General features: G+C 53.8%; 8 protein-coding genes across 8 annotated transcripts; 5 read left to right on the top strand and 3 right to left on the bottom strand.

The window, feature by feature from the left end:
• Window positions 1–3,510: 3,510 nt before the first annotated feature.
• Window positions 3,511–6,600, top strand: INS49_000151 (uncharacterized protein; the record flags this gene model as incomplete). Its single annotated transcript, XM_043160989.1, has 5 exons — window positions 3,511–3,627; window positions 3,841–3,925; window positions 4,098–4,226; window positions 4,284–5,618; window positions 5,672–6,600. The coding sequence occupies 5 exons, from the start codon at window positions 3,511–3,513 to the stop codon at window positions 6,598–6,600; spliced, it is 2,595 nt and encodes an 864-aa protein (XP_043029495.1).
• Window positions 6,601–7,646: 1,046 nt separating this feature from the next.
• On the top strand, window positions 7,647–9,517 carry INS49_000152 (uncharacterized protein; the record flags this gene model as incomplete). The annotated part of the gene is made up of 2 exons (XM_043160990.1): window positions 7,647–8,968; window positions 9,037–9,517. 2 exons carry the CDS (start codon window positions 7,647–7,649, stop codon window positions 9,515–9,517), a joined length of 1,803 nt encoding a protein of 600 aa, XP_043029496.1.
• A 727-nt stretch (window positions 9,518–10,244) lies between these two features.
• INS49_000153 (uncharacterized protein) lies at window positions 10,245–11,754 on the top strand (the record flags this gene model as incomplete). Its single annotated transcript, XM_043160991.1, has 3 exons — window positions 10,245–10,559; window positions 10,670–11,564; window positions 11,627–11,754. The coding sequence occupies 3 exons, from the start codon at window positions 10,245–10,247 to the stop codon at window positions 11,752–11,754; spliced, it is 1,338 nt and encodes a 445-aa protein (XP_043029497.1).
• Window positions 11,755–13,149: 1,395 nt separating this feature from the next.
• INS49_000154 (uncharacterized protein) lies at window positions 13,150–14,853 on the bottom strand (the record flags this gene model as incomplete). The annotated part of the gene is made up of 2 exons (XM_043160992.1): window positions 13,150–14,250; window positions 14,335–14,853. The coding sequence occupies 2 exons, from the start codon at window positions 14,851–14,853 to the stop codon at window positions 13,150–13,152; spliced, it is 1,620 nt and encodes a 539-aa protein (XP_043029498.1).
• Window positions 14,854–16,407: 1,554 nt separating this feature from the next.
• INS49_000155 (uncharacterized protein) lies at window positions 16,408–18,047 on the bottom strand (the record flags this gene model as incomplete). The annotated part of the gene is made up of 3 exons (XM_043160993.1): window positions 16,408–16,934; window positions 16,999–17,560; window positions 17,862–18,047. The coding sequence occupies 3 exons, from the start codon at window positions 18,045–18,047 to the stop codon at window positions 16,408–16,410; spliced, it is 1,275 nt and encodes a 424-aa protein (XP_043029499.1).
• Window positions 18,048–18,961: 914 nt separating this feature from the next.
• INS49_000156 (uncharacterized protein) lies at window positions 18,962–19,490 on the top strand (the record flags this gene model as incomplete). The annotated part of the gene is made up of 3 exons (XM_043160994.1): window positions 18,962–19,019; window positions 19,086–19,172; window positions 19,231–19,490. 3 exons carry the CDS (start codon window positions 18,962–18,964, stop codon window positions 19,488–19,490), a joined length of 405 nt encoding a protein of 134 aa, XP_043029500.1.
• Window positions 19,491–20,064: 574 nt separating this feature from the next.
• On the top strand, window positions 20,065–20,593 carry INS49_000157 (uncharacterized protein; the record flags this gene model as incomplete). Its single annotated transcript, XM_043160995.1, has 3 exons — window positions 20,065–20,267; window positions 20,326–20,425; window positions 20,486–20,593. The coding sequence occupies 3 exons, from the start codon at window positions 20,065–20,067 to the stop codon at window positions 20,591–20,593; spliced, it is 411 nt and encodes a 136-aa protein (XP_043029501.1).
• A 1,736-nt stretch (window positions 20,594–22,329) lies between these two features.
• Window positions 22,330–25,651, bottom strand: INS49_000158 (uncharacterized protein; the record flags this gene model as incomplete). The annotated part of the gene is made up of 9 exons (XM_043160996.1): window positions 22,330–23,231; window positions 23,283–23,317; window positions 23,380–23,412; window positions 23,915–24,137; window positions 24,205–24,499; window positions 24,561–24,815; window positions 24,885–24,944; window positions 25,005–25,114; window positions 25,183–25,651. The coding sequence occupies 9 exons, from the start codon at window positions 25,649–25,651 to the stop codon at window positions 22,330–22,332; spliced, it is 2,382 nt and encodes a 793-aa protein (XP_043029502.1).
• Between the last annotated feature and the right edge of the window lie 344 nt (window positions 25,652–25,995).

Genomic DNA, 25,995 nt, shown 5'->3' on the forward strand with positions numbered 1-25,995 from the left:
AGCAGGAGCAAACCGTCCGTAGTATTTCTTTTGCCTATGCTGAGCGACTGATTGTGCATAGTGATTAGTGGTGTTGAGGCCCGCTGGCCTATATCCCAAGCATCCGTGCGGCCACGACCACGAAGCTCTAATGCATGAGCTCCGAACAGGTTCAAGACGGCCTGTAAAAGACAGTGGCCTAGTACCCGGGCTAAACACTTATGGGCCTGAGGCTCAAACCCGGAGGAGCAAAATGTGAGAGGAACAGGAATAGTGCCCGTCGATCCGGCTTCCCACAATTCTAGCTGCCCATACCGTGCGCTCACGCACTCGAAACGCGAACTCCAAGCCAGAACTACATACATGCAAAACTGGAAGGGCTATGCAGAGTCCCATGGCTCTCCCTGAATCTGCTTACTCGTATTGGGAGGAGCCAAAATCGCATCAGTAATCCATCTCGCCTCTTTCCGGGTGTCCTTCTTCTCTGCTCTAAGCAAAGGCAAACGCACTGAAATCAAACCGAGAAATTTGATTTTGACGTAAACATTGATATATGGCGCGAGGTTCCCACTGCGGATCCGTAAATATGCAGGCCTTTGGATCCTTCACAATGAATTCTGGTTCAAATAACCAAGCTTTTGGGTGCATGATCCTGATGCTGACAAGGAATCTGCAGGAAACACACAGCAGGGCCTGCTGTATATAGTTCCAGTATACCTCTGTCTACTTTGGGTATTAATCTTACCCAGCGAAGTTCAGCAGGGGCAAGTAGAGCAGATCTTTATAGATGAAGTCTACCGCATGTATAAATCGATGGGGTTGGGTGGGCAATAACCAGGATGCACACATGTACTAAGCTTACTAGGCATCTCTCTGCCGGCAGGTCTTGAGCTACTGCACCTAAGTGTCATCTGCACGACATCGGTTCTCGGGCCCTTTATCCGGGATCCTTAGCTTATGTAGACTATGCGCTGGTTGACAGGGGTTGAAGTGCCGTCATAAAGCCACCATGTTATTACTTGGGTCAACTCAAGACGACTCCTGCTTGGACCCTCTTGGACTACTGCTCTACACGTACCTGATCCGCCAGGGAGAATTTTTAGCCACAACCCAGGGATTGTACCTGGACCAGGTAGTTCTCGGACAATCCTGTGTTTGTACATATGTAATTGCTCTTCGGCGTTGGGGGTAAGAGAAGACTCATTACAACCAGGACCGCTGAAGCTCCGGCTTTGCAGTCAGCAAAATGGGTAGCATGTTGCTTAATCGGCAGTCGAGGACTCAAGTATTACTTTACCCTGTGGCGTGGAATGGCCTCTAAGGAGTTTGTAGTAACACCAGCTGTCAACCCAGCCATGCCGTGAGACACGTACTTTGTTGAGCCATTGAACGCCACGTTCCATGTGACGGCATTGTACGCGTTGGCCGTGGTGTACTTGTCAGGCTCTATCGCGCATGACGGGTCCTGCTGCTGGGCGCCGTCTGATCAGGGAGGACTCGCCCCCAACCTCTATTTGGTAGCGGCAGGGTCCGGCATTGGCCCATGTGGATGCTTTCCGAACTCAACGTCAACTATCAAAATGCAATAGCCGTCTCCGTTCCGTCAGGAGAAGATTGGGGAGTAGCTTGAGAAGAGCTTGCGTGGTCTGCTAGTGTTCTTCAAGCCTGACTCGTTTGGTCATCGGAGGATAGTGATGGATACGGGTGTGATGCTAGCCGTTGTCAATTCCATTTCCGAAGCTGACGACATCCATCCCTGTGGGGTCCAGCTGGAAAGGTTTGAGAAGCACGGGCTAATTATGCAGGCATCTGAAACCTTTCCCAGAATATCGGTCGTTGATATCGAAAGCCACGCCGGCAGACGGGGAATGCGGGTGTGGTGTGGGCCTGTTCCATTGCGGATGGGGCTTCCGAGCCCTGGGGCTGCCGATCCGCCACGCCTGTACGCGGGCCGAGGCAAGTAAAAGACGCGGAGGACTGGGGAGGTCCCTTGAACCCAAAGTTGGACCCCAATTGATCGGCTCGTCTGTTCTAGAAGCTAAACTGACAAGCCTGGCAGGCGCATGCCCCGTAACTTGCATTGGTGGACAACTTTAATCAACGGAAACGGCTGGCTTGGTTTGATCTGCAGAACAAGACATTGACAGGCGAATGTGACTGGCCCTTTGTGCAGTACTCCGAGCCGAGCCTTGATTTGGATGTATGCTTGATAGTATGGCCTCCTTCTCATATATCCAGCCTGGGAGGGCAAGTCGGCAGATACGTCCAGTCGCGGGTTTTCCGTATTCATTTTCGATACTGGGTGGTCGCTGAGGAAGTTTGAAACATGTTGAATCATATTGGATTGTCCCAGGCCTCTCGGTACCGCAATGTCAGAATCCAAAAAAGGTTCAGCAAGACCCGGGTACTTCAGGGCCACCGAGTGGCATCAATCAGATAGCTAGATTCCAACAAAGGCGACAAAGTTGGGATGAAAATGGCATGGCCACCACATGCACGGAAAATCCCGACCTGCAAGACAAAAAGAGGAAGGGAGGAAAAGGAAGTGGGTCCTGATCCAGCAAGGCGATGGGGACCCCAGCCAAATTTAGGTTGGGCGGGAGCTCACACACGGGGAGGGTAGGTGCAGGCAGGCAGGCAAGGTGGAGTTCAGGTTGCGTTGCGTGAGGAGTTTGGGGGACTTGGGAGGGATTTGCCATCCACCATCAGCCGGGCACACCTCTAAAACAGGAGAGGCTAGACTCGACTTGTCCCGACTTGTCCTCACCCACGCAGGCCAACGCGCTGCACCCTACCCTGTCACCCTGTCACCTTGCCCGCCCGCCTACCCGCCTGCCTGCCTACCCAAGATCTGCCCGTCGGGTGGCCAAGGTCGAGCTTTTCAATCCACAGCATCACCATCCCAACCCCAAGCCGGTCCAGACTGAATCCCATCCCATCGCAGGGTCCACAGGCTGCCGATTGCACGTTTATTGCACTTCGACCTGCCGCCGACACACCGTGATCTCCTACCGTTGAGAGAGCTCTGCGGGACATTCTCGACCACCCTCGTTTCGCTCTCCGCCTCTGCCCGAAATCTGCCTGACCGATGGCTTCCTGAGCACGAGCACGACAACTGGTGTCATAGCCCGCCACCCCAATCCACCACACCCACCGACCCAACACCGCCCGCCCCCAACTATCGCCCAACCCCGATCTAGCCACCCAGTGACGCACCACATAATACCCCAGCCAAAAGAAGAATCAACACAGAGACAGGCGCGCTGACCTCTGCTGTGTCAATCGTCGCTTCTCGCATCGCATCGCGTCGCCTGGTCGCTGGGTCGCCTGGCCTGGCTCCTTGCCTCCCCCGTTTCCACCCCGCGCGCATCCGTTGTCGCGCGACCACCACCCTCCAAAGTGGCGGCGCTTACCCTCCTCAGCTCCTCCGAGACCGAATTATCGCTCCAGCAGCACCTCAACATCGCCCCCGACCTCCTCGCAAACTACAGGCGCATTGCCACGGACCCCGGGGACCAAGAGCCGTTGATGATGGCACAGTCCGTGCCTCATCAAACGACCGACAGGAGGCGCGTCAAAGTCTACGAGCTCCGTGACAACGACTGGTTCGACCGCGGTACCGGCTTCTGCACCGCAGCATGGACCGAAGTATGTCTTCCGCATGGAACTCTACCTTTTCCTTGATTCCTTGATTGATTGATTGTGTCACATGTGTTGCGATGTCTGTGTCTGTGTGGTGTCTTATCCTGTCTGCGCAACACTGATTTATCGCCATGTCCGCATCAACTCATCAACCTCCCCGCCATCCCATCACTCATCTGCTTCTGTCACCCGGACTAACCTGGTCGCGCGCACTTACAGACTGAAGAGGGAAGGGCCAAAGAGCCCCGCGTAATTGTCGACTCCGAAGACGAACCATTACGGACATTGCTAGAAACCAGGATCTGTAAGGAAGATGGCTTCCAAAAGCAACAAGGCATGCTATAACCTCAAGGTGATGTCACATGTTGTGTGTACATCTGCTGACGCCACACATAGAAACCCTCATCGTCTGGACAGAGCCGAGCACCATGATCGATATGGCCTTGAGTTTCCAAGAAGCTGATGGCTGTGCCCAGATATGGTATGTGTGATTACGGAGCCTTTATGGTACCAGGAGCAGACGATGGACAAGGGGCTGACAATCCGTTCAAGGAAATTCGTCAATGATGTCCAACGAACACTACAGGGAGACATCGCAGGTCCAGGTATGCAGCTTTTTCTGCCCATCGCATGCGTGCATCAACAAGCTAATAACCCCCCAGTGGATGACAGCCTATCGGACGACCTGGCCATAGACGTTCCCCCCTCTATCCAACTCCCTCCTGCCGAACTGGGCAGTCTCCCAGACCTCGAAACCACAATACGAGTGATCAGCAGCTCCGCAAATGGCCGTGACACTCTTGCCAAGCTGATCATGCACGAGGACTACATCGGCAAACTGATTCCCTTGGTCGAGATGGCCGAGGACCTCGAGAGCCTCCAGGACTTGCATCGGCTTTGCAACATCATGAAGACAATCCTCCTGCTTAATGACACGACGATTATTGAACATGCGGTCTCTGACGAATGCATCCTGGGCGTCGTTGGGGCTCTGGAGTACGATCCCGATTTCCCGCAACACAAGGCGAACCACCGGCAATGGTTGAAAGATCAGTCAAGGTACAAGGAGGTGGTTCGGATCGAGGATGATCAGGTCAGGCGCAGGATCCACCAGACGTACCGCCTGCAATACATGAAAGATGTTGTGCTGGCCCGGATCCTGGACGATCCCACCTTTTCGGTGCTGAACTCGATGATCTTCTTCAACCAGGTGGAAATAGTTCAGCATCTTCAGTCCAACGGGGCCTTCCTGCGCGACCTCTTCTCCATCTTCAACCCAGAAGAGAAGACAGAGCAGCTCAGGAAAAAGCAGGCGGTCTTGTTCATACAGCAGTGCTGTGCCATCGCCAAGAACCTGCAGATCCAAAGCCGGCAGGGCTTTTACAGCAGCTTGCTGAACCACGGCCTGCTTGCTGTCATCAACTTTGGCCTCCGCAACTTTGATGTTTCCGTCCGGGTAGGAGCCACGGACATCTTGGTTTCTATGATCGACCATGACCCCCATATGATCCGCCACACACTCCTCCGGCAGATCCTGGCAAAGCAGTTACCACTGACGGACACTCTAATTGACCTGCTCTTGGTCGAGGTGGATCTGGGTGTGAAGTCTCAGATCTCAGACGCGCTCAAAGTTCTTCTCGATACTATACCCACTAACCAGGGGCAGGATGGCGGAATTAAGCTGGTGAATGGAGAATTGCAGTCACGGCCACGACCGATGAATCAGATCAATAGCCTGGAGGGCCAGCAGCAGACCATTCTCGAGGATTTCTACGGAAGATCAGCCGCGCGACTGTTCAAGCCTCTGCTCGATCTGGAGGGACGCACGGAACTAAAGTTCTCTGTGCACAACGACGGCATCTTCAGCTACCTCAACGATATCCTATGCTTCTTTGCGCGGCAACACCACAACCTCTGCAAGAAGTTTATCAGAGACCACAACATTGCATCGCGATTTGCCCAGTTGCTGTCTTGTAAGGAAAAGCATCTGCAGCTCGGTAAGTGACCCATTTAAGGATGCATCCACTGTGCCATACTAATATGAAACTAGTGGCAATCCGATTCTTCCGTCACCTTGTCAATCACGTCTCCGATGAGTTCTACGTGAGACTTGTCGCTGAGAAACAGGTCCTCGGGCCGATTCTGGATGTCCTTCTGCTCACTCTCCCACGTGACAATCTTCTCAGTTCTGCGTGCCTCGATATCTTTGAGTACATCCGCAAGGAGAATATCAAAGATCTGGTCAAGCATCTAGTCGAGAATTACAGAGAAAAGATGACCGCTCTCGGCTATCTTGATACCTTCAGAGATCTTGTTGTCAATTACGAGCAGAGCAGAGGTTTTGCTGGGAACATGGACACGTACTTCATGGAGTCCGAGGACGAGATGGGCCGGCGGCCAACTCATGTGAATGGACGCATGATGGAGCAGATCAGTGTGGACCCGATGGAGGAGGAGTACTGGAACACTTCAGACGACGAAGACGAGAACCAGTCAAAGCTGGCTCCCAGAGGTTCTTTGGGCCCCAGCCCCGGTCCGCTCAGCGCCCTCGTCGACTACCACTCAGATGAGGAGTCGGACGAGAATGGTGGCGACGTGGTCATGGCCCAATCCGATTCAGAGATCAGCAAGGAAGTAAAAGGCGAGAAGCCCGAAGGAGAGCCTCTGACTCCGAATAGTGCGGACACCGCAACCCCATCCTTGAGTTCAACCCCGCCCGAGCGACTTAGTGAGAAGCGTCGACGAGAGGAAGAGGACGACGATGAGTTGGGCAAGATGATGCAGCAGAACAAGCGACGCAACAGTACGTCTGCGGTGCAAAATGCTAGTGGTGCTGCGGCGACGCTGCGCAAGAAGAAGCCTTTTGGGGGATCACCAAGTACTGGTTCTGCCGGAGTCAAAAAGATTGACATCAGGCTACCCCCTACCGTCCAGAGTTCCGTTGGACAGGGCTCGCCAGGACAAGATGATTCGTCATGAACTGCGATACCACGTGGCCTTCCCTGGTTTTGAATATGGCCGGGACTAAATGTTCACCGTTACAACGGACGACCACAACGGGCAGAGGTCAATGGGGATCTGGTGGCGTCTTTATCTCTTACTCGAGGCTTGACGCGGCATGCGAATTTTGGAACCCTTGGTTTTTTGGACCCACGAGTTTTGCTCGCGTCTGCATAGACTCGGATAAGATGAGATACTGCAGCTGGCATAGGATCTGAGACTAGAATCCCGAACCTGGTGTCGAGGATATCTGAGATGATGAGCCTGCCATTCCTGCCAGGCGTTCTGTGCTCACACTGTTTGCCAGCAAGACAAATGAGTCCACACATTAAAAGGACGTAGGTATTGCGAGCGATGTTTGCATTTGTATCATATATAGGGGCTGGCTGGAACGGATTTCGGGGGGCAAGGCGTTGAAGCTGCTTCGTTGGGTTTGGCATGGAAACCAGAGCCTGCCCTGCGTCATTGATTCCCCTATGCGACTTTGATGAGGAAACATCAAAAAATGAAAAATGGCTCTACCGCTCCCTTTTTGGATCTACAGAAGACATTGCTCCCAGAACCATGAGGCTGTGAGGTGCTCTTTATTATGTGCTGACTCACGACCGCTACAGTCCACGCAGTTCGGCCCTGAATGGCATCGAGTATTTCTTGGGCGACAGCCCTCCGGATGGGGATGATGTCAGCCGTAATATTTACTAAACCTTCCCCATACTACTCCGCATTAGGTGGACCGAGTCATGGGGGATCGACAACTAGCCCGTGCCGAGAAGCGACCACTCCCGACACTACTGCGGGCTATTTTTCGGCGAAAGTATCGGGGAGGCTGCCGGGCCGACGACGGACGACTCAGGAAGCGACGATGTTTCTGCCCCGGCACATCTCACGATGTAGATAAACCGTTGCCACTACTTACTGACTACAGTTCTGGAGCTGAACGTCCCCTTTCCCTCTTCGTACAAGATCTCCCCCAAGATTCACAGCGTCACGCACTTCGCTCCCGCCCAGCTCAGCAGTCCATCACCATGGCTTCAGCCCAGTCAAACTCGTACTCTACCCCGAAGTGGTGGAAGGAGTCGGTCGTCTACCAGGTGTACCCATCGTCCTTCCAGTCCTCGCCGGGGGCCAAGCTGCCGGGATGGGGCACTGTCAAGGGCATCACCTCGCGGCTGGACTACCTCAAGTCGCTGGGCGTCGACGTGCTCTGGACCAGCCCGATCTACAAGTCGCCACAGGCGGACATGGGCTACGACATTGCCTCGTACAAGGAGATCGACCCGCGGTACGGCTCGCTGGAGGACGTGGACGAGCTCATCGCCGAGCTGAAGAAGCGCGGCATGCGGCTCATGATGGACCTGGTGGCCAACCACACCTCGGACGAGAACGAGTGGTTCCTCGAGAGCCGCAGCAGCAGGGACAGCCCCAAGCGGGCGTGGTACCACTGGCAGCCGCCCAAGGGCCACGACAGCGAGGGGAGGCCCATCCCGCCCAACAACTGGGCGCAGATCCTGGGCGAGGCAAACTCGGCGTGGACGTGGGACGAGAAGACGGGCGAGTTCTACCTCAGCCTGTTCACGCCCGAGCAGCCGGACCTCAACTGGGAGAACCCCGAGGTCCGGGAGGCCGTGTGGGACGTGATGCGCTTCTGGCTCGACCGCGGGGCGTGCGGGTTCCGCATGGACGTGATTAATATGATCTCCAAGGTCCCCGGTTACCCGGACGCCGACGAGGTGCTTGGGCCTGGCCACAGGTACCAGCCTGCGTGGAAGTATACTGTTAACGGGCCGCGGCTGCACGAGTTCCTCAGGGAGATGCACGACACCGTGCTGAGCAAGTACGACACCATCACCGTGGGTGAAATGCCCGGCATCAGCGATGATGATGAGATCCTGCGGACGGTCGGGGCGAACTCGGGGGAGCTCAACATGATCTTCATCTTCGACGTGGTCGACATCGACAGGTACGACGTCAGGATGACCCTGCGCCCGTGGACGGTGAAGGAGATGAAGGGCATTATTAGCCGGTGGCAGAATGTCATGATCGAGAAGGACGGGTGGAACTCGGTCTTTATCGAGAACCACGACAACCCACGGTCCATCTCGAGGTACGCGAGTGACAGTGATGAGAACAGGGACAACTCGGCGCGACTGCTGGCGCTGATGCAGACGACGCTCGGCGGCACGGTGTTTGTCTACCAGGGGGAGGAGATTGGAATGCGGAACTGCCCCAAGGACTGGCCCATCGACGAGTTCAAGGACATCGAGACCATTAACTACTGGGAGAAAACCAACACTATTTACAAGGGCCAGCCGGCCAAGATCGCAGAGGGGAGGGAAATCATCGACGCGTGAGTATCTACCCCTGCCACGGTTCCTCTTTCAATTCTTGAAAGCGACGGACTAACACACCCAACAGAAAAGCAAGAGACCACGCCCGCACGCCAATGCAATGGGACGCCTCCCCCAACGCAGGCTTCTGCCAACCAGACGTCAAGCCCTGGATGCGCGTCATCGACGACTACAAGACGGTCAACGCCGCGGCGCAGGTGGGCCTCAAGTCGGACTCGGAGCTCTCGCCCTGGCAGTGGTGGCAGCGGGCGCTGGCGGACCGCAAGGAGCACAAGGACGTCTTCGTCTACGGCGGCTTCGAGGACCTGTCGGCGGACCACGAGGCCGTGTACGCGTACGCGCGGACGAGCAGCACCACCAAGGGGGAGAAGTGGGTCGTGGCGCTCAACTTCTCGGGCGCCGAGCAGAGCTGGTCGCTGCCTGCGGGCGTCGAGGTCGACTTCTGGGCGGCCACGACGTATGGAAAGGGCAGGGCCGAGGGGAGGGCCGTGTCTGGGAAGGTCACGCTGAAGCCTTGGGAGGGGCTTCTTGGGAAGTGCAAGGCTTAGTTGGGAGGATTCCTTGTTGTCTCCTGGGCCAGGATATGGCCTTGGTTGAGGAAATTAGATGAAGGCATTCTGATGTCAGCCTGCATGATAAAACATTATATGGTAGAGATTAAATGAAAGATATTTAGATCCACCTAGCAAAGAGTAAAGACACTTAAGACTGCTGATCATTTGCTAGCCATGTGAATTTACTCTGCTTAGTTACCAATCATTAATTGCCTCTCAAGGTCCGTGAACAGCACCGCACATATTCGCCAAGTGTGTCTTTCCAATTGAGAATCCCATCGGAAGGGAAAGCAGCCTTATGGAAACACGGGAACTAAAAGTCGAGTAGGAAGGATCTTAGAAAAAAGCAATCCTCTCTGCGAGGCTGCAGCTGGTGGGGGCCGCTGGCTGGGGGCGGCCGCCCTTGGACCCCTAATAAGAGCTCGGATTCTTCAAGACATTCTTCAAGGCACTTAGCCCCCACCAGAATAGTTGCACAAAGGTAATTGGAGGCGAGGCGATGGCTCATGCTGCTGTGATACCTTGCCAAGGTTAGCTGATGGGAGAGGTAAGACTTGTTGGGGAGAGTAAAAGAAGGTCACATCCCTTGATTTAAATAAAGGGAGTCCGAGTACTGCCTGACGGCATCTCTCTCTTCAACTCCCAGTAACAAACGAAAAATTGCAGCAAAACCACTGCCTCGTCTTAGAAGCCTTCGCCCATTATCGACAGGACTATTGCAATGTTCCTAGAGCCTGGCCAGGAGTGGAGCCCAAGTACCTCGTGGGTACCACCTCCTTTGGATCGTCTCAACTGGTCAGACTGCTACGCCATCGGGAACTTCGTCGCGGCCGCCGGTCTGGAGCAGAGATTTGATCGGATACCTGTCAACACGACCGTCCCGTTCGCGAGGTCGCTCGTGCCCGCAGACTGGCCGGACTCGCCCCCGTCCCCAGCGACGCTCCTGATCTGGGCCTGGAGCTGGCAGAACACAACCAGTCCCGAAAACGCCATCACAGGGACGGCATGGAGCATGGCGCCCACTTGCATTCATCAGGTTTGTGCACAGCTTAAAGTCGAGGGGGACCCTGACTTGGCGGGCATAGGTGTGAGTTGGGACTCTCATATTCAGCGAGAAAACTACTTCTAAATCGAGACCTTGCACAGATGATGTTCACCTATTATCTGATAGCCACAATGGCGACCGCATACCCTCTCATACTGGGCTCGGCCGCGGTAGGACTGTTCAACAGAACCTCCCGGCTGGCTAGGATCGTGGGCTGGTTCCGGGAGACCATCAGCGGGTTTCTCGACGCCTCCCTCATCTTCGCCGTGGCCCTCGTCGTCGCGGCAACGTACCGCTTCAGCTCGGCCCTGAGGTACCCGGATCAGCTAGACAACGCCTTTTCCCCGTCGCTCTGGAACGCCATCATAGTGGCCCTCCTCTCGGTCTCTCCCCCGCTGATACTGCAGTGCGCCAGCGGTGATACGCTGCGGAGGAAGGGCCTCCGGCTCCTCCTGTGGTCTCTTGTGGTGGTGTTCACAACCACGTCGAGTATCCTTTTTTTCTTCTGGTACAGATCGTTGAAGTTTTCCGGGCTCCCTACTAGTACAAGGACTACAAGTATCCAGTATCTGTGGAATCTCTGCACCAAGAATCTTCCAAAGCGAGTTCACCAAAACCTGGGCTTCGTCGTTGCTGCGCAGACACAGTTGTTACTAAATCTTATCCTTTGGGCCTACACAAAACTATCAAAATCGGGTTCAGCGCCAGATAGAAGAACGACTACGACGGGGTATGGTGGGGTTCAGAAGACTCAGGCCAGGGCCATAAACAGCCACGGGAGCCCCAGACTGATGTCGGTCTTCCAGTTGAGAGCACTGCAGGCCTTCTCGGCACAACTGATGATGTGGCTATTACTCGGCCGCCTCACGTCCCTCACGCTCAGCGACGGCGTGAACGCCGGAGACTCGTTCAAGAACGTGAAGTGGAGCGTGGGCCAGGTGCTGGGACTGGCCCAGTTCGTGCCAGTGGTTATTGACCTGGTTGTGGCTGGTACATGTGAGTATTCTTTTCGATTGTCCGAGTCGTTGCTGTGCGAATGACTGGCGCGCTCTTTTTAGATGGGCCCAAGGCGGCGTGGGAGGAGAAGATGTCAAAGCGGCTTTCAGTCGTTGACGCACCGCCCGCGTCTGGCGACAGTGGAGGAGGCGATGCTACGAATAAGCTTGCCAAGTCTACCACGATGTAATTTCAGGAGGGTTAGATTTTGATCTTCTTGCTTTCTAATAATCCTATATTTGATGACCATGACATGCTTAAGTACTTCTGGCACATTGCGGCCCACAGCCAAAATACCTCTATGATATAGAGACAATTTGTATTCTTGGATTTCCTCTGCTAAGCTGGAACGTCAATGATTGTCGTAGTGGGAAATGAAAGAATGCACCCTCTATTATGTAATATAACATTCCCTGAACCATCGACGCAGCATCGTCGATATGATCATAGCGCCATTTCGTCGGTCATTTTCCCGTTGATGATAAGCTGCAACCCGTTAACCTCGGATTGTCTCTCCTGAAGCTTCAAATGTCTCGAGAGGTTATGATTCAGGTAAGCGGCGAAGGGCGCCGGCGTAGATGGTTTCGGCATTGACTAGACAAGGTCATATGTGGCAAATGCTATCTACAGCTAGATAATTTAAGATGTCCTTGAGATTTCCTTGATTTCCGAATGAGATTCTATGTTTGCAGGACATTCTCAAGACTCTAATATGACCAGAGATTCTCAGGCAGGGAAGTTGTGTTAAATATCATTACGCCCATACATTTAGCACTTCACCCCTAGATGGGCATGCCAGATATGAGACGTATTCTTACAAAAGCCCAATGCAGTCCAATTTACAGGTCTCCACGGATGAGTCCACAATATTCACTACAAAATTTTGAGCAGTAGAGTTGAAGTCTTTGGCTTACTTGTTGTACACATGTATATATCGAGCAAGTCTGACGCCAGGGTAGCGTGACCCGAGTCAAAACAGTTCACCCGCCCCGGTTCCTTCCCCCTCCATGTACAAAAGTCCAAAGTCCAGCAAAAAACGCCGTGTTCAAGATGCAAAACTCCGTTGGATCGGCCAGACGCCGGTGGCGAGATCTCTCTTCCAGCCCTGGCGAGGGCAAATGCTGTCGTGGCTTCATCAAAAGTACTGATGACAATAATGATACACTAATCCCTCCCCAGGCCCGGCCAGGTTCCTGGGGGCCGTCCCGAGACTCCGGAAGAATGATGAAAAAGAGGCAGAATTGTTGTATATATGAGCAGAAGAATGACGCTTGAAACATGCAGTCAACGTGAAGTCGGTCCTTCGAGCCCGCGCCGGGAGCACGTGGCGAGGTCCAGTTCAAAAATGGAGAAGAAGCAAAATCATGCATGGAGCCGAACATCGGATCCGGGGTCCAGACTCCACACATGATTGCCGTAATAGATGGAAAAGCGTAGGTAAGCCCGGCACGGCCCGAACTAAAACCAAACAGCCGGGAGTGGACAACGGTCGTGGATGCAGAAGGGAGACTTTCCCGGCAACTTTTTTCGGAGCAGCGGGGTGTAGGGTCCCCGAGCAGCTACACTGTCAAGAGGCGACCGACATTTATCCACGTATGCCGGCGGAACCCTCGCGCCTTCTCGATGACCCAGAAAGGTCAATTTCATCATCAGAGTCCGACGATGAAGCCTCCGCTGCCACGCGGTCCAACATTGCGTCAAGGTCCTCATATGACCTAATTCTAGGCTTGGGTCGCGTGGGCCTGCCGGATGCCGAGGTGAGCGGCACCGCAAATTTTCCGTGTGGCGGCAACGTCTCTGCTGCTGTGCCATTTGGTTTCCGTGGTGGGACAGCCGGACGCGCATAACCGGCGTGACGGCGAGGACTCGTTGGGTCGTCGATCTCCATCTCACTCATCGTGCTATGAGATCTCCCGAAGCCCACGCGCTTCTTGGGCGAGTGCGCCGAGGGCAGTGGTTGTGAGCTATGGGTAGGACGGCCGTTTGGCAGGCTCTTCCTCTTCGGTGCTGAAGTAGGCAAGGCGGTCCTTTGTGATGTGAACGCGGCGGACGCACCATTGCGGACACGCTCAAATGGCTGAGCTGGTCTCGGGAATTGCTTGAGGTTCGCAGAGTTGCCCGGGCTGCTCATGAAAAGTAGGGCTTCCATGGCATCCTTCTCACGGTTGTTGTGAGTGGGAGAGACCACCATTGGGTCCCCGGCAGCTTGCAAACCCCTGGGACCGGGCGACAAATTCAAAGAGGCCAGGGAAGGTGTGCGCGGACTGGCATGGTGCGGTTGTGACGGTGGGAAGTTGGGGGTGTGCTTTGGATTCGGATTGCGCCGAGGATTGCCCTCGCTGTGATGTGGTTGTATCGATACTGGAGGGGCGAGAGAGGGAACGTCCAAGAGCTGGGGATTTGCGTGTTGGGATGCTGGACTGGTTGGAGCGCCTCGCGAGGTGTTGTTCTCAGGGGCTGGGATGGGTAATGAGGTGGCGTGTGGAGTCAGAGGCGCTGGGGCATGTGAAGTCTGAATGCGCGGGCTGGCTGACGATCTTGGCGCGCCGGGAATTGTAGAGTTGCTAGACGCCGGGGAACCGCCCCTCGATGCCAAATTCTCGACCTGGTTGATGTTCCGCGATTCCCAGCCGTTGTTGACTTTGAGCAGGGCGTAGGAGAGGCGTGTTTTCAGCTCGGAGGACAGCTGCGAGCATGACGCGTCAGTATCTGCTTACGAGTTCACGGCAGTGCCGAGGACAGCGGGAGAAGATGTCGAGAGCCAACTTACCTCGGTGACGCGACTGCTAGCAGTAGAGGCAGCGCTCACGGCACTCGTGTTCCTGGAATGGCTGGCGGTCCGGCCAGGGGAGGCCGTGGGAGAGAAGCGTGGGTCCTTGATGGTGCCGTCGGCGGTCCTCTTGACGGCAGAGCGGACGGACGGGGCATGACCGGGAAGCTTGTCCTGGGCAGCAGCCAGCTGCGACAGCTGGAGCAGTTGCGACTCCTGGCTGGACCCTTGGCCGCTGCCGGGGCCTCCATCGCTGGCGGCGGGCTCGATCATGGGCGGGGAGAAGACGCGGTTCGAGTCGTCGGAGGAGAGGTTGGTGGCCTGCGAGTCGCTGTTGGACGACGAGCGCTTTTGTAATGGGCGCGATCGGTTGGGTTCGAAGTGATCTTCGTCCTGGGGACGGGGAGCGGAATGGGGAGTGATGGTGTCGCGAGAGAGAAGCGGGTTGGCTGTGGCATTGGAGGCACTGTTGTCACCGAGTCCTGCCTGACTCGGCAAGCCGTCAGCAGGCCGCGACATGGTCAACAATGGGGCGCTGTGCTGAGGTCCAGGTCCAGGTCCGAGTCCGGGTCCTCCAACAATGGCGATGGCGTCGAGACCGAGTTGTGGTGGTGGCGCATGCGCGCGATGGGCGAGTGCAGACGGTGCGGGTCGGGGGGTGGTGGACTCGGCGGGGAATTGCAACAGGGTGGGTGGTTGACGGTGACGGTGACGGTGACGGTGACTGGCGACGGTGCGGGCGACGGGAGGCGGGACGGAACACACACACAGACAGGCTGGTGGGCGGACGGGCGAGGTGGTTGCGACGCGCAGCGCGCGGTAAACCGATAGGTGCTGGCACTTGGTGGGTGATCCCTGCCTAGCAGCGGTAGCAGCAGCAACGCAACACCTACACAAAGATTGATTGCTCGGGCTCTGCACGGCACGAGACAAGTCACCTTTCTTTGACAGATACCGAGTGGGGTTATGTTCGTGGGTGTCCAAATGGCAAATGTTTTCACATCAATTTAATCAATCAACCAGTCAACCAAGCAGTCGGTCGGTTGGTCGCATGCCCGTCGCATTTATTTGCAGTCACCAGGCGACGCGGTTCGCGGGCAAGCGGGCGGGCGTGGGCTGCGTGTGGGCTACGTTTCGTTGGCGGGGCCCCTTGTGGGCAGGTCGACGGTACACGGCACTGGCATCCATCCAAGCGCACAGTTAGCGTAGTGGGGTCGGCCCGGGCTTCTCGATCGCTGGCTGCCACTGAGCGAACCACTGCGACGACAGGGCCATTCCCAGTCCGTCCATCTTGTCGCCTCCCAGCCACCCACTTCTCCAACCTCGCTTCGCTTTGATCGATCCAATGGTCATTACAGCACCTAACCTACGACGCAACTAATAAAGGTTCGCGTGTACGGCCGCGCGGGTCCATCTTTGCCCTGGTTTGAAAGGTTCTGACCTGGCGCCTCTCGTCCGGTGCCTGGATCTCAGCGGCCACAAGATGACTCGGAAATCCCATCCAAAGGTAGGGAGTGAAGAAGAATGCTGTTGTTCCCTGTGCTTCGCCGCGCCAAGTCCCAGCCGCGATTTCACGTGACCTACATCACAAGCCTGGCATGTGAGCAACGGCATCTTTGAAACCCCAAGCGGATGAGAAGACAGCCTTGGGATTGATTAGTCTACTATAAGTCAGCGCAATTCAGTCTTTCTTAGATTGACCTCGAATGTTCTGTCATTCTTTTTGCTATGCATTTATCAAGGACGGCGCTATCTGTGTCCTATAGACCTGGTCCTCGTACCACCGCATCAACCACTCTCGCCGTTTGTGTTAATGAGATCAACAACACTGCCGATCACAGCTGGTATCGCTGCAAACACATGGGTACGCACATCGGATGGTGCAACAGCAGGACACTTTATATTACACATGCGAGCATACGGTGTTGCGGTAAACATTGTCCGGAAATACGAGACAAGCAGTCTAGACCGTCTGGAGAATCCCCAAAATACCAATAAGTCTACAGATGTGCTTCTTGCAACAGCCGATTCAGAGAACACGTCAAGTTGTGGTCGGTGAACCCGGGCCCCCGATCAATTTTCCAGCATGGCATCCGAGATCTCACCCTCAGGTTCCCCCATCAAAACACGTGCTTTCAGCCATACCCTTGAGATCTCATCGTAGTCCCTCCCGTCCTCCGTCCCGAATGCAACGATCGCTGGCTGCACAACCATCAGCATACGCCGCCCATGGTAGTCTTCTGGCGCCTCTGATCTCTGGGACTGGTGCGGCTCCATCAACTCCGAACAATGCACGTATTTGCCCAGATCGTGGCGGTGGAACATTTGGAGGTCCACGGCATCCACACGTGATCGCTGGGCCCAAAGCTGGAGGGAAAATTCAAGGGCCCTGCTGATTTCGTCCTTGAGGAAATTCGTCCTCTCGCATGCTCTCCATTCAGCCTCTTGCTTCAGACAAAACCTCGCTGCGCTGTTCAAAAATTTGTCGGTGAGCGCGTCGGCGTAGCGGGCTTTGCACGTAGCCAGGGTGGGATTCTCGCCTGCCATGGCAAATATTCGCAGTAGCTGCGCACGCCACTGATGTGCATTCTTGGTGTTCACTTGGGTGTATCAGTACAGTCGAAGAAAACAGTTGCCCTGAAATTATGCATGGTCACTACTCACATTGCAGCAGTACCTCATTGAGTTCTGCAACTGCCTGTTGCATGCCAGTCGGTATGCCTCCACTCTCATCCCCCGCTGGAAGAGCATCGAGAATCCAGAAAGGGTTCTTGAAGATTTCAGTGCAGATAAAATTGGCCACAATGCCGTGAAGTAACGGGTAAGGAAGTCTCTTGGGCTTTGTTTTCCAGAGCTCTTCAGGGATATCTCCGTCCTGTTCGACAACGAAATTCTTTAAATGCGCATGGATCTCCTCGTACTTCTCGTGGACCAGTTCGAAATCTCGGTGCGCAGCCTCTTTGGCCCACTCATACCAGCTCCTGGCCCGGGTGTTGAGCCACCTAGATACTTCGTCGTCCGACAATGTGAAGGACCTATTCTGCTCCAGGATTAGACTTGCTGCGGCTTTGGCCGATTCGACAGTCTCATGTTGCTCGTAGAGCCGTCGCTCGAGGCTCCCGATCTTGGCTCCATACTCTGCTTCCTTTTCCGACCATGCTTCAGCGTATTCTTGCGCGATTTCCCGCAGTCTTGTGGAGATTGCAGTGTTTCGTTCTCTCAGAATCTGATTCGTTGCAAGCAAAGATATCTCGCTGTCGGATGCACGACTGGTTGAAGATGTGAGATTTGTAATTTCTCGAAACTAAAGCCGCAGGTGCATCTTCCTCCGTAGCTCTCGATGGGCTCTGGAGGGTGAGCCCCCGTGACTCTGTCTTTTGCAGATCATCAGTCTCATGGCGCTCTGACTTATTCACTTTACGAACGCCTTTCCTTCTCAGAGTCGCAGGTGAATATTTTGACTATGATCACCATGGCTCAGCTGGAAGAAATGAATAGGCCAGTGGAAAATGAGACCGTCAACATACGCTTCGCGTGGCTAATTTTGATCGCCTGATACCATCGGGAGAAGGGTCGCTCCTCTTGAGATTCCTTGCGTCGTCCGATTTGATAGTACTTGACTGGGACAGCTCGAAACTGGAATCACGATGATCCGTGTCGCAAGAAATCCCGACCTGTGATGAGAGAGTTCCAATGAGCTCTTCGAGGTCCATTTCTCTTGGTTGAGTTGCTTCCGCCACTTCTTCTTCAGCCTGGCAGGCCTTCCCGAGAGTCGTCCCACAATTCTCTTCGAGAGATTTTGACATTTCAGAAAGGAATCTGTAAACAATATATGTCTTCATGAGAGCTAATAGTCATAAAGCAAAGGCAACCAATGCTGAATGGCATGAGATATAATCAAGATAACCGTTGAAGTCCGGATTAAAATTAGTTGCTGTGGTAACTTATTCTTTCCGGGAATCCGTATGCTTGACTGTGCGAATCCAAGAAAGTGAGTGCCGGTCAACTCCGTATTGATTCCTTCATGCATCACAGCGTAGGACACTGTCGGCAATGAGTTCATATTGGTTGCAAGCAACGGAAACGGCCTCATGCTTCCGTCCTCGTCCGGAATCCAATCTCGTGTTGCTCAAACAAGAATTTTCAATGAAAGCCCACTCTCGTCCTCATTCTCTCATCACTTGCACTACATATGGTACTACAGCACGTTCATGAGTTGGCAATGGCACCACGGCACTGCAGCTGGCCGTGGACTGCAATCATATTGTATGACATGCGTTACGATGTACACCCCTACTGCAAGCACAGGTTTTCGTGAGCAAACATGCGGAAACGCTGTGTCTAGTGTGCATTTCAGATTGTAGACTTCGTGGTCGTACACTTCAGTACCCATTGGAAGGAAACCACGTCTCAGTGATTCATCAGACCGAAGTGTACTGGTCCCCACCATGAGAAAGACGATTCGGTGAAGGCTGGGAAGGATCTTTCCTACCTCTCCCCTTTCAGGCGCCAACAAGTGCCCACAGTCCGAGACGTCGAAAAGCTCGCGGCGTTTGGGTTCTTTTTGGCATAACCTCTCGCTTTGATCTTTCATTTGAGCGCGGGAAGTGAAAGGAAACTGCCAAAGATGGCCTACCAAAGCAGAAGACTCATTGTGGGTGTAGACTACGGGACCACATTCTCTGGTGCGTCGCCTCCAAATGTGATGTGAGCCTGAACAGTGATGAGGCTCTTGCTGACCCTGACTCAAGGGGTCAGTTATGTCTTCTCTGACAAGACAAGTGTCGACGACATTGACATCCTCGACCAGTGGGGTTCGGGGAGCAAACCAGAAGCAAGTTCCGTCGAGAATCGCTTACCATCCTACTTTGGCCTGGGGATATGAGGTTGAACCAGGTCAAGTTGCGTACTGTTGGACGAAACTGTTGCTGGACCAAAATGCCCCCGCCACATACCATGACGATGAGAAGCTTCGGAAAGCCTATGGATCAGGCTACAAGGCCACCGTCGATGGGAAGTCCGCGGAAGATATTGCGGCAGACTATTTGTCGCTGATGTACAATCATGTTATGCGCGAACTGGAACGCAAGATTTCGGCCCCTATTCTGTACGTCACCCCCATCAGCTTCTGGTTCACACACCCGGCTTTGTGGTAGCTCCGAGCGCAGACTTCCACCGTGAACGCCGCTGCGAAGGCAGGGTTTGGAAGCAGACCGCAAGATGAGATACACCTCATAAAAGAGCCAGAAGCTGCAGCAATATTCTGCTTGAGTGATGAAGTTTCAAAGGGACCAAGCCCTCTTATGGAGGTTAGTAAGGTCTTTACCCGCGCATGATTCACATCGGGCTTTTTGCCGCTAATAAATTTGGAAATCACACAGGTAGGGAAGGCAGTCTTGGTATGCGATTGTGGCGGTGGTACAGTGGTGAGTGATTACACCTCCAATTCGACGCTGTGCGTTAAATACATCTCGACGGTCTAATACACGGGAATCTCAGGATCTCGCCTCCTACAAGATCGCCAGAGATTTTCCAAGGTTGGAATTGAACCAGGCATGCGTCAGTGAAGGTACGATGACTGCTTCCACTACATGATGAACCAATCTTGTTCTAGAACACAACTTACGGAACAAGGACATCAATCTATTTGAGCTCAAACTGACACATCTCTATGTGACGGTAGGCGGCAAGTGTGGCTCGACCGCGATCGACCGTGCATTCATTTCATTGATGGAGACCTGGTTCGGCACCGCCTACACGAACCTGCCATCCGGGAAACGACATGTGAATTCGAAGTTCATGAAAGATTTCGAGTTGGTCAAGCAGGGCTTCAATGGCTCAGGCTCTTTCCAAACGCATCGTCTGGGGCTCAAGATGACCACCCAGGCTTCTGGGCATTATGATCATGATGAGGATGAAGTTTTGCTAAAAATGTAGGTCGACGCCCCAGGAGGACCCATTTGAACAGATTTCTGACCATTCTGATAACAGGTGGGAATTGAAATCCTTGTTCGATCCAGTTGTTGGAAAGATCATGCATCTCATCGAAGAACAGGTTCGAGCGACTGAGCAAGAAGGCTTGCGTATAGGGGTATGCTGCCATCTCTAATTTCCCTGATGATATACCATATAATGATATCTTTTCGAACAGGCAATCATGCTCGTCGGTGGATTCGGTGAGTCTCGCTACCTTTTCGAAAAGGTGGACTATATGTGGAGACCGAAGGGCATCAAGGTCATCAACCCTAAGAAGTCGTAAGTTGAACCTATACGCTGCCAGACTGGCACCCAGTCTTATTAACTAAATTGTGAAGATGGGAAGCGGTGTGCCTTGGGGCAGCGCTCCGTGGCCTCAATGGAGCAATTGTGAGCAAGAAGAAAAGCCGCTCGCATCTAGGGCATCATCTCTTGTTCCCTTTCCGTGAGGGATTTGACTCCGAAGAAGAGGCCTATTATTGCGCTTGGGATGGCCTTAAAAAAACCCAGACCAGCGTCGACTGGTTCATTCAAAAAGTTCGTGAAGGGTCCGGGAACTGATACCGTTGTTTGAGCCTTTTTAGGACGCGTTGCAGAAGTAATTGCAAGATGCTGACTTCAGGATGCAACACAGGGCGAGGAAATTACTTCGATGACCACAAAGCATCTGAATTGCGACGCTCTCTATTTTGAAAGATCGACTAAGATCTGGGGATACCCTATATTCGAGAGCAGAAGCTTTCTTGCACCAGAGAGATTGAATCATCACTGTGAGATTACAGCATCCTCAGCTTGTCAGGTCGGATCAACTTTTAACAACATTTTCTTGCAGCTGTTGTTCAAGTGGGAACCATCGAACAGGACTTCACGTCGGTAGATTTCAGCTTGTTCCAGTACAAGTGGCTTCCAGATAGGTCCCTCGTCTATCGAGTCGAGTACACGCTTGTAGTCATACCTGAGGATGATCTGGGTTGGATGCATTTTCGCATTGAGTGTCAAGGCCAAATGGTCGGGGAGGCGACATTGAAGTTAGATGGCGAATGAGGAGGGATTTGCTCATGGTGAAAATCGGTCTATAGATCATAATCTCCATTCATTCCGATTTTGCACGAGCTTGACCATTGACCTCCAGGTTCCAAGTTTCTCCTGCTAAGCACTCTGGCTCGAACTGCAACACAGGTCTGTCTTGAAATAGGTAATACCAGCAGACATGGCCCTGCGAGCGGGAATGAGGGTTCTTGTAGACCACTACCTAGTCTCCCTTGCTTTTGAAACTTTCATGGTCGTATTGGTTTTGGGAAAGAATACCTTGGATTGGGCCAAGCTAGACATCCCTGAGTATCTCGAGCCTCGCTCTTCCTTTCTTCAAAGTCCAGGCCCAGAGCCCATCAACGATCGCGATGTCAACGAAACTGAAGACTAAGCTGCCACCAAAGATAAGAGAATGATAGGTCCATGCGTTCGCCTCGTCCAGTCGCTTGACCTGGCACACAATCGCCCACGGCAAGACATAGAGTATATTACTTGCCAGGCTTTGGTACAGATACCACTTTGGCCGGGTCGCCAGCAAGATAGTAGCCATCATGGTGGACATAGCGTAAAAGATGTAGCACCAGTCAATGGTCCTCCACATCCTTTCCGTTACATCTGCTACCTCTTCAGAGCCGCTAAGGTAATATGCGAAAGGCCATGCGCCAAATCTTGAGAGGAAAATGGCGAGTGGTACTTCGAATATGAGAGCTAGAGCCATCGATCGCCAGGCTGGTTTCACCAAGCGGTAGAGAATTGGCCATGACGCCCTGGGTCGTCTTGTCGAAGGTCCGATGTCCCTTCGCCACTGTCCTATTCGAAGCAGGGGGTCAGTCCTGTCCTCGTCGAGTATCAAGTTCGGAGGGAGCTGGCATACCCCATCGGTGACCGATGAAAGCAAGGGATGTAGCTTCCAAGGCTTGAACTGGTACCATCACAAGTCCTACAACAGAAGCCGGTGAGCATATGGCACACTTTGGGAGGACTGATTCACTCACCCCACCGTATGGTGTTGAAGATGCCCCAAGCTGTAGCATACGTTGTTCCAAGCGCGACGATGGTCGTGACGAGCCAGAGGTATAGGGCGTTGCGAATCGCCGACTCGGCGAAGGTGATGAAGCCAGGGCGGAGCAAGACCTTCAGCGCAGAGAGGCTTGGTCTCAAAGATACCTGGCTCTCATCCAGATGCTGGGAAGAATAAGTACTTTGGGATACGTTCAAAGAATTTGCGTAGAGGAAGTACCCCAGGCCGACAAAAGCGGATGCGAGGTTACAGGCCAGCTGGATGGCCGCTTGTGTGTTGACCGTTGGTGTGATTCCCCGGACGTGGAACTTGGATATGACTATCAGGTCAAGTACGATATTGATCGCGAACTTGACCGAGCTGATGATCAAAGGTACATCAGGCTTGTCCAGCGCTCTGGTGGCAGCTGCCACGGACGTCTCGATAGTGCCGCTGAGGGCCGAGAAGGCGCTGATCCTCACATACGTCAAGCTAGCCTGTCGGACCTCGATGGGAACAAAGCCTTTGGCAAACGTCGATGCACCTGAGACGAAGGCGACGCTTAGGATGAGACCAAGAGCTGCCTGAAAGAGGATGAGCGTGTGGGTGAGTTGGAGCCGCTGGACGAGGCCTCGGGACGCCTTGTCGCCGATGATGACCCATGCGGTCCTGGGGAGGCCCTCGTTCAAAACCTCGGAGACGGTGCCCATGTACGTATACACGTCGCTGGTGACCACCATTGAGGAATCGATGTTTGCGATCCAGAGTTTGGAGAGGGTACTGTACAGCGCAGGGAGGATGAAGGCGGCGAGGTTGAAGAGGAGCGCACCGAAATACCGGTTGCGACGCCACCAGGCTCTTTTCGCAGACGTGTTCTGGATGGCATGTTCTGTAGCCGGCGACAACGGAGGAGAAATGACATGCGTCGGTCCGTGGGGACTCGATTCAATGAGAGGATCATCCTTGGGCAACATCCTGTACAGCCAGCGCGAGGGACGAAAATTGGGCATGTCGAAAGGAGCAGAAAACGGACGCACAAACGTGATATATCCTTCTCGGGCCGCAGCGATCTGGAATCGGCGATTTGCTGTAGGCTAAACCAACCGCAAGACAGTGTTGCTCACGCCTATGCAAACAATCTGCGTAGGTAGGGTGCCAAGCCTCCGCCAGAGGATGGTGGTGTGCAATGTGACGCAATCAAACATTGGTCGTAGTATTATCAAGCCTCACGGATCGTGGACACGAGAGGCGCCTCAGGCTTAGTTGAGCAAGGACCCAGGATACTTGGGCCGACCCGAACAATGGTTAGTCGAATTGAGACTGAAATGGTTGTAACGTACCAGGCATGAAGGTTGATCACATGGACCGTTAAAGAAACAACCCCTCTCGGTAGGCCTCCCGCAATCACGCGAGCGACCGGTTGCAGTACGGCTGAGAGCTGCATGAGCAAATGGGAACTCCTGTCGCAAGTTTGGGGTATCCATCTCCGTCTCTCAACAGCCTGAGACTCTAGACTTCACTAATGTGACAAATCTGGACTCCACATCAACTTTAAAGCCTCCGCACTAATACTGGAATCGCCACCTGGGGTCATCGTCGCCGAGGGTCCAGTCGTCCAGCTGGCCCACCTCCTTGACCTCCTCAGCAATCGCTTCCCTCTTTGTGTTCTCCTTCTTCAGGATCCAGTACAGAAGACCAGACACTATAACATTTGCCAAGAGGTAGCCCAATGCAAAGCTGTGTCCGACGATATAACGCGGCCCGTCGTTGGCACGGTAGAGCTGCGTGCCCAAAACTGCACCGCAGTTTCCGATCGAAATCTGCATGGCATTCGCGATGGCTCGCTTGGTCTGACCCGAGACGTTGATAGCCGGCCAGGACAGGGCCAAGGCGGTAGCTGGGTAGATTCCACCGGCCGCGAAGAATGTCCCGAGATAGTGAAATTCCGGGTCGGCCGACGGGATCGGTGTTTGCGAGCAGGATGATGTAGCCGATCGCTCCAAAGGCGGCTGACCCGGCCACGAAGATGGCGCGCTTGTTGAGTTTCTCGGAGAGGACTGCCACTGCCAGGGTGGTGATGAAAGCGAAAGCGTACGGGGGGATGGTCAGAAGTTGGGCTCTAGCTGCTGTGTATCCAAGTGACTTGATGATACTTGGCTGTAATCATGATCAGCAAAGCGACCAGGTGACAATAAGAAAGAGAAACTGTTTTACGTACCAGGAAGAGAGAGTACGTGTATAGGGGCAGACTCATCGTGTGGAACGCAAAGCCATAGAGCCAACACTTGGGGTCCTTGAGAGCTTTGGTAACGTTCCCCCAGGTGAACACCTCATTGTGCGTTGAGTCACTGTCCGCGGAGAGCCTGGTCTGGATCACAACTCGTTCTTTCTCGGTCAAGAAACCGGCGGTGTCTGGGTAGTTGTATATGAACCAGTATGCAGCGACGGCGACTACAATGGTTGCGAGACCCTCCTGTTACAGCAACATTATTTAGCAAAAGTGCTGATGCGGCCATCTCAAATGCAATATAGTTCAACTTACGAGGATGAAGATCCATCGCCAGCCATTAGACCAGACAACTCCGGCCATGAAGCTGATTCCCTGAATGCATTATCAGTACTGAGTCTGTCCTTATCGTGTAAGTATTTCGGTTCAACTTACATAGGCCAGAATTCCGCCAAAGGACCCTGCAAGAGCTGCGGCAGAGAAGAAGAGTGATATCCGGTATTGCCTTTCACGTCGCTTATACCACATTGAGAAGTAGTACACAACTACATTCCGTCCTGTCAGCCCCAACTGGAGGTGAATACATCAGGTTAGAGCGCCACAATTCACTCACCACCTGGAAACAGGCCAGATTCAGTTACACCTAGGAAGAAGCGGGCGACGAAGAACCCAGCAAGATTATGGACGACTCCAAGCAGCGTGGCAACGATTCCCCACGCGATCGTAAGCGTAGGTAGCCACAGCCGTGGTGAGGTTCTCTTGAGAATGATGTTGCAAGGTATCTCGAACAGGACGTAACCGATGAAGTACAGTGTCAAGCCAGTCAGATATTGGTTGCCGGTCATCCCCAAGTCGTCGGCGAGACCCTCGATCCGGGCGTTGGCGACATTGCTTCGGTCCAAGAAGGAGAGCAAGTACAGAATTCCAACGGCTGGCAGGAGGCGGATGTCGAGCTTCCGGAGAAGAGCGTTCTCGTTGATGTTGGCAGTGCCGGCTTCTTCCTTGTCGGACGAGGAGCCCGGGCTCGCTGTCTGCTTCTCCTCCACCTTTTCGTCGCGATACTGCACGCCTTGTTCCGCCATATTTGCGGGGAAGGATGGCCACTAAGCTCCGGACGTGAATCTGAGCAGAACACACCGACCCTCTCGGAAAGGAGGTGGTGTATTTCAGAAGGGCGAGGTGCGACGTTGGACAGGAGCTTGGTTTCAATCATGCAGGTGAAGGAAGCAGGTCCAGGATTTATTAAGTTGATAGCCCATCGTCCCGGCACTTCAAGCGGCCGACCCAGTCGCCTGGGACTGTGGGAGGACCCTAGGCGAGCACGCACCCGCCTGCCTACTTGGTATGCGAGTTAAGTTATCCATCATCGTTAGGGGCGATGGCGACATTTGTGGATGATGTAGTGCTATAGGAACTGTAATATGTG

Source organism: Diaporthe citri (assembly GCF_014595645.1).
Source record: "Diaporthe citri strain NFHF-8-4 chromosome Unknown scaffold_1, whole genome shotgun sequence".
NCBI lineage: Eukaryota > Fungi > Ascomycota > Sordariomycetes > Diaporthales > Diaporthaceae > Diaporthe > Diaporthe citri.